The 16,162-nt window shown below is 47.0% G+C and overlaps 1 protein-coding gene across 5 annotated transcripts in view; it reads left to right on the top strand.

Moving 5' to 3' along the window:
- The first annotated feature begins 7,356 nt into the window (after positions 1-7,356).
- The window catches only part of LOC134983153 (zinc finger protein 84-like), a 110,049-nt gene continuing 101,243 nt past the window's right edge, over positions 7,357-16,162 (top strand). For 3 of the 5 annotated variants that reach the window (XM_063948894.1, XM_063948893.1, XM_063948896.1), the window contains exon 1: positions 7,358-7,569. Coding sequence is in view for 1 of the 5 variants with exons in the window: in XM_063948897.1 (XP_063804967.1) it covers positions 7,539-7,569 (31 nt within the window). In the remaining 4 variants the exon portion in view is untranslated. Of the gene's footprint in view, positions 7,570-16,162 lie in introns of all 5 variants that reach the window. The other 2 variants (XM_063948898.1, XM_063948897.1) reach the window with 1 other exon arrangement.

A 16,162-nucleotide genomic window follows, 5' to 3' on the forward strand; every position in this document is an offset into this window, starting at 1 on the left:
GGGGTGCCGTGGACAATCCAAACGGCAGCGTCTGAAACTGATAGTGACAGTTCTGTACCACGAACCTGAGGTACCCTTGGTGAGAAGGGCAAATTGGGACATGGAGGTAAGCATCCTTGATGTCCAGGGACACCATATAGTCCCCTTCTTCCTGGTTCGCTATCACTGCTCTGAGTGACTCCATCTTGATTTGAACCTTTGTATGTAAGTGTTCAAAGATTTCAGATTTAGAATAGGTCTCACCGAGCCGTCTGGCTTCAGTACCACAAATAGTGTGGAATAATACCCCTTTCCTTGTTGTAGGAGGGGTACTTTGATTATCACCTGCTGGGAATACAGCTTGTGAATTGTTTCCAATACTGCCTCCCTGTCGGAGGGAGACGTTGGTAAAGCAGACTTCAGGAACCTGCGAGGGGGAGACGTCTCAAATTTCCAATCTGTACCCCTGGGATACTACTTGTAGGATCCAGGGGTCCACTTGCGAGTGAGCCCACTGCGCGCTGAAACTCGAGACGACCCCCCCCCGCACCTGAGTCCGCTTGTACGGCCCCAGCGTCATGCTGAGGACTTGGCAGAAGCGGTGGAGGGCTTCTGTTCCTGGGAAGGGGCTGCCTGCTGCAGTCTTCTTCCCTTTCCTCTACCCCTGGGCAGATATGACTGGCCTTTTGCCCGCTTGCACTAATGGGGCCGAAAGGACTGAGGCTGAAAAGACGGTGTCTTTTTCTGCTGAGATGTGACTTGGGGTAAAAAAGGTGGATTTTCCCGCTGTTGCCGTGGCCACCAGGTCCGATGGACCGACCCCAAATAACTCCTCCCCTTTATACGGCAATACTTCCATGTGCCGTTTGGAATCTGCATCACCTGACCCCTGTCGTGTCCATAAACATCTTCTGGCAGACATGGACATCGCACTTACTCTTGATGCCAGAGTGCAAATATCCCTCTGTGCATCTCGCATATATAGAAATGCATCCTTTAAATGCTCTATAGTCAATAAAATACTGTCCCTGTCAAGGGTATCAATATTTTCAGTCAGGGAATCCGACCAAGCCACCCCAGCGCTGCACATCCAGGCTGAGGCGATCGCTGGTCGCAGTATAACACCAGTATGTGTGTATATACTTTTTAGGATATTTTCCAGCCTCCTATCAGCTGGCTCCTTGAGGGCGGCCGTATCTGGAGACGGTAACGCCACTTGTTTTGATAAGCGTGTGAGCGCCTTATCCACCCTAGGGGGTGTTTCCCAACGCGCCCTAACTTCTGGCGGGAAAGGGTATAACGCCAATAATTTTCTATCGGGGGAAACCCACGCATCATCACACACTTCATTTAATTTATCTGATTCAGGAAAAACTACAGGTAGTTTTTTCACACCCCACATAATACCCTTTTTTGTGGTACTTGTAGTATCAGAAATATGTAACACCTCCTTCATTGCCCTTAACATGTAACGTGTGGCCCTAATGGAAAATACGTTTGTTTCTTCACCGTCGACACTGGAGTCAGTGTCCGTGTCTGTGTCTGTGTCGACCGACTGAGGTAATGGGCGTTTTAAAGCCCCTGACGGTGTTTGAGACGCCTGGACAGGTACTAATTGGTTTGCCGGCCGTCTCATGTCGTCAACCGACCTTGCAGCGTGTTGACATTATCACGTAATTCCCTAAATAAGCCATCCATTCCGGTGTCGACTCCCTAGAGAGTGACATCACCATTACAGGCAATTGCTCCGCCTCCTCACCAACATCGTCCTCATACATGTCGACACACACGTACCGACACACAGCACACACACAGGGAATGCTCTGATAGAGGACAGGACCCCACTAGCCCTTTGGGGAGACAGAGGGAGAGTTTGCCAGCACACACCAAAACGCTATAATTATACAGGGACAACCTTATATAAGTGTTTTCCCTTATAGCATCTTAATATATTATAATATCGCCACATAAAATGCCCCCCCCCCTCTCTGTTTTAACCCTGTTTCTGTAGTGCAGTGCAGGGGAGAGCCTGGGAGCCTTCCCACCAGCAGTTCTGTGAGGGAAAATGGCGCTGTGTGCTGAGGAGAATAGGCCCCGCCCCCTTTTCGGCGGGCTTCTTCTCCCGTTTTTCTGACAACCTGGCAGGGGTTAAATACATCCATATAGCCCCAGAGGCTATATGTGATGTATTTTTAGCCAGCATAGGTACTTTCATTGCTGCCCAGGGCGCCCCCCCCAGCGCCCTGCACCCTCAGTGACCGTTGGTGTGAAGTGTGCTGAGAGGAATGGCGCACAGCTGCCGTGCTGTGCGCTACCTTAAGAAGACTGGGAAGTCTTCAGCCGCCGATTTCTGGACCTCTTCTCTCTTCAGCATCTGCAAGGGGGTCGGCGGCGCGGCTCCGGTGACCCATCCAGGCTGTACCTGTGATCGTCCCTCTGGAGCTAGTGTCCAGTAGCCTAAGAAGCCAATCCATCCTGCACGCAGGTGAGTTCACTTCTTCTCCCCTTAGTCCCGCGTTGCAGTGAGCCTGTTGCCAGCAGGACTCACTGAAAATAAAAAACCTAAAAAACTTTTACTCTAAGCAGCTCTTTAGGAGAGCCACCTAGATTGCACCCTTCTCGGCCGGGCACAAAAACCTAACTGAGGCTTGGAGGAGGGTCATAGGGGGAGGAGCCAGTGCACACCACCTGATCCTAAAGCTTTTACTTTTGTGCCCTGTCTCCTGCGGAGCCGCTATTCCCCATGGTCCTTACGGAGTCCCCAGCATCCACTTAGGACGTCAGAGAAATAAGATTTCACTTACCGGTAAATCTATTTCTCGTAGTCCGTAGTGGATGCTGGGCGCCCGTCCCAAGTGCGGACTTCTTCTGCAATACTTGTATATAGTTATTGCTTAAATAAGGGTTATGTTGTGGTTGCATCAGGGTTGATCTGATGCTCCGTTGTTGTTCATACTGTTAACTGGGTAAGTTTATCACAAGTTATACGGTGTGATTGGTGTGACTGGTATGAGTCTTGTCCTGGATTCCAAAATCCTTTCCTTGTACCGTCAGCTCCAGGGGTGTATCTAGGGGTCCGAGCGCCCCTGGCAAAGTAAGGGGCTGGCGTTCCCCCCTACACACACACACACACACACACACACACACACACACACACACACACACACACACACACCCTACACACATTTGAAATAAGGTATGAGTATTGAAAATGGGGCATGGTCTTGTGGGGGAAGGGTGTGGACACAATAGTACTTCCAATTCAAATTATGCCACACAGTAGTGTCCCTTATTCGCATTACACCGCACAGTAGTGTCTCGTATTCACGTTACACCATCCCTCCACCCTAACCCTTCCCACAGCCTGACCTTAACGCGCCCCCCCCCCCCCCCCAGAAGCCTCTTCAGTGGTGCCTAACCCTAACCCACCCTTCGTAATCTCCCTCCCTGCAGCCTAACCCTAACCCTCACGTGGCTTGCCAGTTGAGACTTTGGCACCAACTCGATCCGGATTTTGGCATTCTGCATCGCTATCTATGTTGGGATGCCAGCATCAGCATTCCGAACAGTTTCGAGATGCTGGCATCAGCTTTCTGACCGCCGGGATGCCAAACGCCGGCATCTTGACTGCATCTCAAATGAAATGCTAATGATTATTTACCTGCAGATGGTCGGTACTCAGGAGTTCAGAGGAACACAGCGTCACCTTTCCAGCAATCCAGCCCCATAGGAACTACAGTCACTGGGAGTAGCTGTGCGCTACTGCTGCAGCTGGAAGAGGCAGCTGCAGCGTCATCTGTCATGACCAGGATCGCTGAGGACTGAAGCAGCGGCTCCCTCCCAGCTCCCTCCGATCGTGTGTTCTGCCTACCTGCCGGCTGCTCTCCCCTCGCCCGATCTCCAGACCAGATGTGCCAACCAGAAGATATCGCCCCAACCCCTGCAAAGCTCTACCCCCCATACCGCTGCTCCGTCTCCCCCCAAAAAATATTGGTCTCCTACGGCGATGGATCGGCAGCAGGGGGGTTTCTAGGTACTCAGAAAACCCCCCTGCGTGCGCTAGAGAACACTGCCACTTTTTTATTATCTTCAACAACAAATAGATCTATAGCACTGTGCTATATAATAATTGCTGTGTACCTGGTGAGAGTCTGTTACTGCCGGCGCTGTTACTGTCCGTCAGCACCGCACTGCACTAGTGATCAGACTAGTGTCCGGCAGCACCGCACTTGTAATCAGACTCACAATAAACTACATTTCCCAGCAGCCCTTGCTGCCGGGAGCTCCCAGCAACAAGGGCTGCTGGAAGCTGTAGTTTATTTTGAGTCTGATTACAAGTGCAGTGCTGCCGGACACCAGCGCCACTCCAGCAGTAACACTCTCACCAGGTACAGTCTGACAGTACTGCTTTTCTACCCTTTGGCCATGGGTGGCACAGCCAGGTGGCGCCCCCTCCTTGCCTGGCGCCCCTGGCGAGTGCCATCCTGGCCAATGTGAAGATACACCCCTGGTCAGCTCTTCCGGACACAGTTTCTCTAACTGAGGTCTGGAGGAGGGACATAGAGGGAGGAGCCAGAGCACACCAGTATACAAATTCTTTCTTAAAGTGCCCTGTCTCCTGCGGAGCCCGTCTATTCCCCATGGTCCTTACGGAGTCCCCAGCATCCACTACGGACTACGAGAAATAGATTTACCGGTAAGTAAAATCTTATTATTACCTATGACACAAACCATGCAACATATAATACCACAATACGGATACATATGCTGCAAGAACATATTAACAGCAAAAAACACATATAACAGTCAACAGTTTAAGCATATTGTATTCTTAGGCATCTAGGAGCAGGATAGAGGAGTGAATGGGCCTATAAATTAGGCCAGGAACAGTGGTGGCATGGCCACGTGATTGCTACTGTATATAGTTAGAAGTGTGATATATAGCTGTCCAGAGCCACGGTCTGCGCTGATGCTGATTTTTGTCGGCATTGACCTTTGCAATGAACCAAAAAAAGAAAAGAAAAACATTTTTGAAATAAATAAAGGCATACTGCCACCAAGTGATCCAAGCACAAGTGGGACGGTTGCGGCAATTGCAGGAAGACGGAAAGACGCAAACCTGGCAATGGTAGGCTGGCCTGCTACTGACAATGTCAAATTTCACCTTTAAACGTAAGCTATATACTTATTATGGACTAAGTACGCAATTGGCGCAGTGAGTACCGTAAGGGTACGCACTTAGCGTAGCAGACGCTAGGCCGTGGGCGCGAGACACGAGCGGCACAGACGCTCACAGAATGATATACAGTAAACCTTAAGTAATGAAACAGTGTAAGGATATGCTTATACTTTAAACCTTAGCAGCAAAGCACTATACCTTTAAACTTTAAGTAGCGCTGGTGATACAAAGTATCAGCAGTGCATACACCTTAACAATGCTTATACACCTTAAACAGGTTAAACCACTTTAAAAAAAACCCTGGCAGGAAAGTGACAACACAGCACTGATTTGTATTTGAAAACCACATGGTTCTAAGGCCACTGTGGATAGATTCTAATAAAAGGTTAAACAATACATATCATACACTACAAACTAACATCAAAATCTAACACAATAACAGAGAATAACATGAGCAATGGCGAACAAAATGGCTACAGAGAAATATACATACATGGGGATGATTCGCAAGCGCGTCCTGGATTCCAGCCCTCAGCATTCAAAGAGAAAGCCTTTTGAGAGAGTGAGTGACTGGACAGGACAGGCAATGGTGGTCTTTATATACACAGCATACAGTAACAATACAATGGTCCCTATAATCTCATGGTTCATTGGACACAGGAATGTGTCTCTGCATTATAACAAAAGGTCATAGGTGGGTTCGAACAGGTGGGCTGTGTCTTTCTCCAACTGCTCAGGTGGGAGGTATCATCAGGATTCCCCCCGCATGTGTAATAAACAGCAAAATACAATTAATGTCCATAAACTACTTTTGTACATAACTATACGCAGGAGTGAGCGATCTTTTCCTAACACCGAAATGTTACCCTTAAAATACTCTACAGCTGGATACTAGACACCACCGTTCAACCTTTATCTGACCCTTCCTATCATGCAAAGAGGAATCTCTCTGTCCAAGAACCGTTTAAACTAAACTAAACATACTTGCTGACATTGTTAAGGGGAATATTATCTATAAAACACACTATATGGGTTAAATATGCTATGATCGAGTCGCCCGCTACACGCTCACAAACCCTACCGTAAATGCGCATACCACACGCCAAAGCGCATGGCCGTAGAAGCTCTTTTACGCAATGTGCGAATATGCGCACGCACGGCAGGGCACGTGCTCACGCAGCGGGCATGTGCATGGGGTTAGTACAAGGCATGTGATTCATGATATTTTTCGACTTTGACACTACCCTATAGCAGCATCCACTGGCACCTGTGGTGCTGAATACTACAATTTAAAAAAAACACCAAGGTGGACAGTTTATTAAGCTGCTAAATCAATGCGGTTCCCTCTTTCTTGAGACCTGTGCTTCATCAGGAGTGCGGAAGAATAGCCACATGCACAATGTACTGTACAGATGCTGTAAAGCCACAGAACATGTGTAATCCATGAGCGTCCCAGGTAAAAGGGATAACATGGTCACTGTAACTGTAATGTTTGTGTCAGATGGACGTTCTGGAGGGGTAGGAAGATACATGCAGAAGGTGTGGGTTATTCTACATGGATAACATCACACTTTTGGAACATTGTAGGTGAGACATATAAAAAGAGTAATACTCATGGCAACTAAATTATAAAGTAAATTCATGTAAAGTAAAATAATGTGAATAGCACCGATAATGTTGTCAATACATAAGAATGTAATTGTGGTAAAAATTGTTTGGAAATTAACATTGTTTTATTAAGTATGTGAGGATAATGATGTTAGTATAAGAATGACTGGCTCATCTGTGACAGAGGTTCTCTCCAGGTGCTGAGACACATGTAATACAGAGACATATAACATATACAGCCTGTATAACATAATGTGTGTGATAGTGTGTTACTGCCAGAGCAGTGTATGGAGACAGTCAAAGGACCCCCCGTGCTGTGTGAGCTGGGGCTGCCTCCCTCTCATCTGTACAACAGTCATCTTACTTATTATTACACATCCTAATAGCACTGTGTAACCACTGAGGAGAGGAATGAGTGAGCTAGAGATACCGGCGGCCATTTTCTTGTAGCACGTATTCACATGATGAGCTGACTATCTTCTAATGGAAAGATGTGAGGACTCGTTTCTGTGGGAAAAAAAACAAATTCTGTCTTCTGATTAGCAAAATCTGCTTGTGATCTCATTCGTAACAATGTTACCACTAGAGTAAAACATTTTATTATTTAGTGTACACAGGAAAGACCGTGGCGGCCATGCTGTTGTAGGCTCCCACACAGCGTTGATTTTTTTACCCAGCTTTTATCTCTCCTGTAACAAGTGACGCCGCAGAGGGGGCGGGGCCTCTGTCAGGCCTGGTGGACGGTTTCTGTGTACATGTGTATCGGATTCGAATGTATTCTGTGAGACAGCTCCTAGGCGAAGGTAATATATATTATTATTATTATTATTATTATTATTATTATAATATAGAGACTAGGGGGCTGTACAGTGATATATGATGAGGGATAACACAGCTCCCGGCACACACTGATATGTGGTATTATTATATAGGGGAGAGGGGACTGTACAGTGATATATAATGGGGGTTAACACAGCTCCCGGCACACACTGGTATGTGGTATTATTATATAGGGGAGAGGGGACTGTACAGTGATATATGATGGGGGATAACACAGCTCCCGGCACACACTGGTATGTGGTATTATTATATAGGGGAGAGGGGACTGTACAGTGATATATGATGGGGGATAACACAGCTCCCGACACACACTGATATGTGGTATTATTATATAGAGGAGAGGGCACTGTATAGTGATATATGATGGGGGATAACACAGCTCCCGGCACACACTGGTATGTGGTATTATTATATAGGGGAGAGGGGACTGTACAGTGATATATGATGGGGGATAACACAGCTCCCGGCACACACTGATATGTGGCATTATTATATAGGGGAGAGGGGGCTGTACAGTGATATATGATGGGGATAACACAGCTCCCGGCACACACTGATATGTGGTATTATTATATAGGGGAGAAGAGGCTGTACAGCGATATATGATGGGGGATTATACAGTTCGCTGCACGCACTGATATGTGGTATTATTATATAGGGGAGAGGGGACTGTACAGTGATATATGATGGGGATAACACAGCTCTCGGCACACACTGATATGTGGTATTATTATATAGGGGGGAGGGACTGTACAGTGATATATGATAGGGGATAACACAGCTCCCGGCACACACTGATATGTGGTATTATTATATAGGGGAGAGGGGACTGTACAGTGATATATGAAGGGGGATAACACAGCTCCTGGCACACACTGGTATGTGGTATTATTATATAGGGGAGAGGAGGCTGTACAGTGATATATGATGGGGGATAACACAGCTCCCGGCACACACTATGTGGTATTATTATATAGGGGAGAGGGGACTGTACAGTGATATATGATGGGGGATAACACAGCTCCCGGCACACAATGGTATGTGGTATTATTATATAGGGGAGAGGGGGCTGTACAGTGATATATGATGGGGGATAACACAGCTCCCGGCACACACTATGTGGTATTATTATATAGGGGAGAGGGGACTGTACAGTGATATATGATGGGGGATAACACAGTTCGCTGCACACACTGATACGTGGTATTATTATATAGGGGAGAGGGGACTGTACAGTGATATACAGTATGATGGGGATAACACCGCTCTCGGCACACACTGATATGTGGTATTATTATATAGGGGAGAGGGGACTGTACAGTGATATATGATGGGGATAACACAGCTCCCGGCACACACTGATTTGTGGTATTATTATATAGGGGAGAGGGGGCTGTACAGTGATATATGATGGGGATAACACAGCTCCCGGCACACACTGATATGCGGTATTATTATATAGGGGAGAAGAGGCTGTACAGCGATATATGATGGGGGATTACACAGTTCGCTGCACACACTGATATGTGGTATTATTATATAGGGGAGAGGGGACTGTACAGTGATATATGATGGGAATAACACAGCTCTCGGCACACACTGATATGTGGTATTATTATATAGGGGAGAGGGACTGTACAGTGATATATGATAGGGGATAACACAGCTCCCGACACACACTGATATGTGGTATTATTATATAGAGGAGAGGGCACTGTATAGTGATATATGATGGGGGATAACACAGCTCCCGACACACACTGATATGTGGTATTATTATATAGGGGAGAGGGACTGTACAGTGATATATGATAGGGGATAACACAGCTCCCGGCACACACTGATATGTGGTATTATTATATAGGGGAGAGGGGACTGTACAGTGATATATGATGGGGGATAACACAGCTCCCGGCACACACTGATTTGTGGTATTATTATATAGGGGAGAGGGGGCTGTACAGTGATATATGATGGGGATAACACAGCTCCCGGCACACACTGATTTGTGGTATTATTATATAGGGGAGAGGGGGCTGTACAGTGATATATGATGGGGATAACACAGCTCCCGGCACACACTGATATGTGGTATTATTATATAGGGGAGAGGGACTGTACAGTGATATATGATAGGGGATAACACAGCTCCCGGCACACACTGATATGTGGTATTATTATATAGGGGAGAGGGGACTGTACAGTGATATATGATGGGGGATAACACAGCTCCCGGCACACACTGGTATGTGGTATTATTATATAGGGGAGAGGGGACTGTACAGTGATATATGATGGGGGATAACACAGCTCCCGACACACACTGATATGTGGTATTATTATATAGAGGAGAGGGCACTGTATAGTGATATATGATGGGGGATAACACAGCTCCCGGCACACACTGGTATGTGGTATTATTATATAGGGGAGAGGGGACTGTACAGTGATATATGATGGGGGATAACACAGCTCCCGGCACACACTGATATGTGGCATTATTATATAGGGGAGAGGGGGCTGTACAGTGATATATGATGGGGATAACACAGCTCCCGGCACACGCTGATATGTGGTATTATTATATAGGGGAGAAGAGGCTGTACAGCGATATATGATGGGGGATTATACAGTTCGCTGCACGCACTGATATGTGGTATTATTATATAGGGGAGAGGGGACTGTACAGTGATATATGATGGGGATAACACAGCTCTCGGCACACACTGATATGTGGTATTATTATATAGGGGGGAGGGACTGTACAGTGATATATGATAGGGGATAACACAGCTCCCGGCACACACTGATATGTGGTATTATTATATAGGGGAGAGGGGACTGTACAGTGATATATGAAGGGGGATAACACAGCTCCTGGCACACACTGGTATGTGGTATTATTATATAGGGGAGAGGAGGCTGTACAGTGATATATGATGGGGGATAACACAGCTCCCGGCACACACTATGTGGTATTATTATATAGGGGAGAGGGGACTGTACAGTGATATATGATGGGGGATAACACAGCTCCCGGCACACAATGGTATGTGGTATTATTATATAGGGGAGAGGGGGCTGTACAGTGATATATGATGGGGGATAACACAGCTCCCGGCACACACTATGTGGTATTATTATATAGGGGAGAGGGGACTGTACAGTGATATATGATGGGGGATAACACAGTTCGCTGCACACACTGATACGTGGTATTATTATATAGGGGAGAGGGGACTGTACAGTGATATACAGTATGATGGGGATAACACCGCTCTCGGCACACACTGATATGTGGTATTATTATATAGGGGAGAGGGGACTGTACAGTGATATATGATGGGGATAACACAGCTCCCGGCACACACTGATTTGTGGTATTATTATATAGGGGAGAGGGGGCTGTACAGTGATATATGATGGGGATAACACAGCTCCCGGCACACACTGATATGCGGTATTATTATATAGGGGAGAAGAGGCTGTACAGCGATATATGATGGGGGATTACACAGTTCGCTGCACACACTGATATGTGGTATTATTATATAGGGGAGAGGGGACTGTACAGTGATATATGATGGGAATAACACAGCTCTCGGCACACACTGATATGTGGTATTATTATATAGGGGAGAGGGACTGTACAGTGATATATGATAGGGGATAACACAGCTCCCGGCACACACTGATATGTGGTATTATTATATAGGGGAGAGGGGACTGTACAGTGATATATGATGGGGGATAACACAGCTCCCGGCACACACTGGTATGTGGTATTATTATATAGGGGAGAGGGGACTGTACAGTGATATATGATGGGGGATATCACAGCTCCCGGCACACACTGATATGTGGTATTATTATATAAGGGAGAGGGGACTGTACAGTGATATATGATGGGGGATAACACAGCTCCCGGCACACACTGATATGTGGTATTATTATATAGGGGAGAGGGGACTGTACAGTGATATATGATGGGGATAACACAGCTCCCGGCACACACTGATATGTGGTATTATTATATAGGGGAGAGGGACTGTACAGTGATATATGATGGGGGATAACACAGCTCCCGGCACACACTGATAAGTGGTATTATTATATAGGGGAGAGGGGACTGTACAGTGATATATTATGGTGATAACATAGCTCCCGGCACACACTGATATGTGGTATTATTATATAGGGGAGAGGAGGCTGTACAGTGATATATGATGGGGGATAACACAGCTCCCGGCACACACTGATATGTGGTATTATTATATAGGGGAGAGGGGACTGTACAGTGATATATGATGGGGGATAAGACAGCTCCCGGCACACACTGATATGTGGTATTATTATATAGGGGAGAGGGGACTGTACAGTGATATATGATGGGGGATAACACAGCTCCCGGCACACACTGATATGTGGTATTATTATATAGGGGAGAGGGGGCTGTACAGTGATATATGATGGGGGATAACACAGCTCCCGGCACACACTGATATGTGGTATTATTATATAGGGGAGAAGGGGCTGTACAGTGATATATGATGGGGATAACACAGCTCCCGGCACACACTGATATGTGGTATTATTATATAGGGTAGAGGGGGCTGTACAGTGTCGAAGTCATTTACATCAGTGATATATGATGGGGGGATAACACAGCTACCGGCACACACTATGTGGTATTATTATATAGGGGAGAGGGGACTGTACAGTGATATATGATGGGGGATAACACAGCTCCCAGCAGACACTGATATGTGGTATCATTATATAGGGGAGAGGGGACTGTACAGTGATATATGATGGGGATAACACAGCTGCCAGCACACACTGATATGTGGTATTATTATATAGGGTAGAGGGGGCTGTACAGTGTCGAAGTCATTTACACCAGTGATATATGATGGGGGGATAACACAGCTACCGGCACACACTATGTGGTATTATTATATAGGGGAGAGGGGACTGTACAGTGATATATGATGGGGGATAACACAGCTCCCGGCACACATCGATATGTGGTATTATTATATAGGGGAGAGGAGGCTGTACAGTGATATATGTTGGGGGATAACACAGCTCCCGGCACACACTATGTGGTATTATTATATAGGGGAGAGGGGACTGTACAGTGATATATGATGGGGGATAACACAGCTCCCGGCACACACTGATATGTGGTAATATTATATAGGGGAGAGGGGACTGTACAGTGATATATGATGGGGGATAACACAGCTCCCGGCACACACTGATATGTGGTATTATTATATAGGGGAGAGGGGGCTGTACAGTGATATATGATGGGGGATAACACAGCTCCCGGCACACACTGATATGTGGTATTATTATATAGGGTAGAGGGGGCTGTACAGTGTCGAAGTCATTTACATCAGTGATATATGATGGGGGGATAACACAGCTACCGGCACACACTATGTGGTATTATTATATAGGGGAGAGGGGACTGTACAGTGATATATGATGGGGGATAACACAGCTCCCGGCACACATTGATATGTGGTATTATTATATAGGGGAGAGGAGGCTGTACAGTGATATATGTTGGGGGATAACACAGCTCCCGGCACACACTATGTGGTATTATTATATAGGGGAGAGGGGACTGTACAGTGATATATGATGGGGGATAACACAGCTCCCAGCAGACACTGATATGTGGTATCATTATATAGGGGAGAGGGGACTGTACAGTGATATATGATGGGGATAACACAGCTGCCAGCACACACTGATATGTGGTATTATTATATAGGGTAGAGGGGGCTGTACAGTGTCGAAGTCATTTACATCAGTGATATATGATGGGGGGATGACACAGCTACCGGCACACACTATGTGGTATTATTATATAGGGGAGAGGGGACTGTACAGTGATATATGATGGGGGATAACACAGCTCCCGGCACACATCGATATGTGGTATTATTATATAGGGGAGAGGAGGCTGTACAGTGATATATGTTGGGGGATAACACAGCTCCCGGCACACACTATGTGGTATTATTATATAGGGGAGAGGGGACTCTACAGTGATATATGATGGGGGATAACACAGCTCCCAGCAGACACTGATATGTGGTATCATTATATAGGGGAGAGGGGACTGTACAGTGATATATGATGGGGGGATAACACAGCTGCCAGCACACACTGATATGTGGTATTATTATATAGGGGAGAGGGGGTTGTACAGTGATATATGATGGGGGATAACACAGCTCCCGGCACACAATGGTATGTGGTATTATTATATAGGGGAGAGGGGGCTGTACAGTGATATATGATGGGGGATAACACAGCTCCCGGCACACACTATGTGGTATTATTATATAGGGGAGAGGGGACTGTACAGTGATATATGATGGGGGATAACACAGTTTGCTGCACACACTGATACGTGGTATTATTATATAGGGGAGAGGGGACTGTACAGTGATATACAGTATGATGGGGATAACACAGCTCTCGGCACACACTGATATGTGGTATTATTATATAGGGGAGAGGGGACTGTACAGTGATATATGATGGGGATAACACAGCTCCCGGCACACACTGATATGTGGTATTATTATATAGGGGAGAGGAGGCTGTACAGTGATATATGATGGGGAATAACACAGCTCCCGGCACACACTGATATGTGGTATTATTATATAGGGGAGAGGGGACTGTACAGTGATATATGATGGGGGATAACACAGCTCCTGGCACACACTGGTATGCAGTGGCGGATTTAGGGGGGGGGGGCACCAAGGCACGTGCCCCCCCTGTCATTTTTAGTGCAGACTGACATGCGGACGAGGGTCCGCATGTCAGTCTGCGGTCTCGTTTCCTCCCTGCTGTTAGGAGGGACACGGAGGGCACAGTGCGCGCCTCTCCTGTGTCCCTCCTGGGTCTCCGGTGGCCGCTGGTCTCATAAAGGAAGTGCCGTTCGTGAGCACTTCCTTTTTCTCTATCGTCCTAAGTGGATGCTGGGGTTCCTGAAAGGACCATGGGGAATAGCGGCTCCGCAGGAGACAGGGCACAAAAAAGTAAAGCTTTACTAGGTCAGGTGGTGTGCACTGGCTCCTCCCCCTATGACCCTCCTCCAGACTCCAGTTAGATTTTGTGCCCGAACGAGAAGGGTGCAATCTAGGTGGCTCTCCTAAAGAGCTGCTTAGAGAAAGTTTAGTTTAGGTTTTTTTCTTTACAGTGAGTCCTGCTGGCAACAGGATCACTGCAACGTGGGACTTAGGGGGAAAGTAGTAAACTCACCTGCATGCAGAGTGGATTTGCTGCTTGGCTACTGGACACCATTAGCTCCAGAGGGATCGAACACAGGCCCAGCCGTGGAGTCCGGTCCCGGAGCCGCGCCGCCGACCCCCTTGCAGATGCTGAAGCGTGAAGAGGTCCGGAAACCGGCGGCTGAAGACTCCTCAGTCTTCATAAGGTAGCGCACAGCACTGCAGCTGTGCGCCATTTTCCTCTCAGCACACTTCACTGGGCAGTCACTGAGGGTGCAGAGCGCTGGGGGGGGGCGCTCTGAGAGGCAAATATAAACCTTATACAAGGCTAAAAATACCTCACATATAGCCCATAGGGGCTATATGGAGATATTTAACCCCTGCCTGACTGGAAAAATAGCGGGAGAAGAACCCGCCGAAAAAGGGGCGGGGCCTATCTCCTCAGCACACGGCGCCATTTTCTGTCACAGCTCCGCTGGTCAGGACGGCTCCCAGGTCTCTCCCCTGCACTGCACTACAGAAACAGGGTAAAACAGAGAGGGGGGGCACATTAATGGCTATATATATATATATATTATATATTAAAGCAGCTATAAGGGAGCACTTAATATAAGGATATCCCTTGTATATATAGCGCTTTGTGGTGTGTGCTGGCAGACTCTCCCTCTGTCTCCCCAAAAGGGCTAGTGGGTCCTGTCTTCATTAGAGCATTCCCTGTGAGTTTGCGGTGTGTGTCGGTACGGGGTGTCGACATGTATGAGGACGATATTGGTGTGGAGGCGGAGCAATTGCCAAATATGCAGATGTCACCCCCCAGGGGGTCGACACCAGAATGGATGCCTTTATTTGTGGAATTACGTGATGGTTTATCTTCCCTTAAACAGTCAGTTGAGGACATGAGGCGGCCGGACAATCAATTAATGCCTGTCCAGGCGCCTCAAACACCGTCAGGGGCTGTAAAACGCCCTTTGCCTCAGTCGGTCGACACAGACCCAGACACAGGCACTGATTCCAGTGACGACGGTAGAAATTCAAACGTATTTTCCAGTAGGGCCACACGTTATATGATTTTGGCAATGAAGGAGACGTTACATTTAGCTGATACTACAGATACCGTAAAACAGGGTATTATGTATGGTGTGAAAAAACTACAAACAGTTTTTCCTGAATCAGAAGAATTAAATGACGTGTGTGATGAAGCGTGGGTTGCTCCTGATAAAAAGTTGATAATTTCAAAAAAGTTATTGGCATTATACCCTTTCCCGCCAGAGGTTAGGGCGCGCTGGGAAACACCCCC

The sequence above is a fragment of the Pseudophryne corroboree genome, assembly GCF_028390025.1.
Source record: "Pseudophryne corroboree isolate aPseCor3 chromosome 3 unlocalized genomic scaffold, aPseCor3.hap2 SUPER_3_unloc_1, whole genome shotgun sequence".
Taxonomy (NCBI): domain Eukaryota; kingdom Metazoa; phylum Chordata; class Amphibia; order Anura; family Myobatrachidae; genus Pseudophryne; species Pseudophryne corroboree.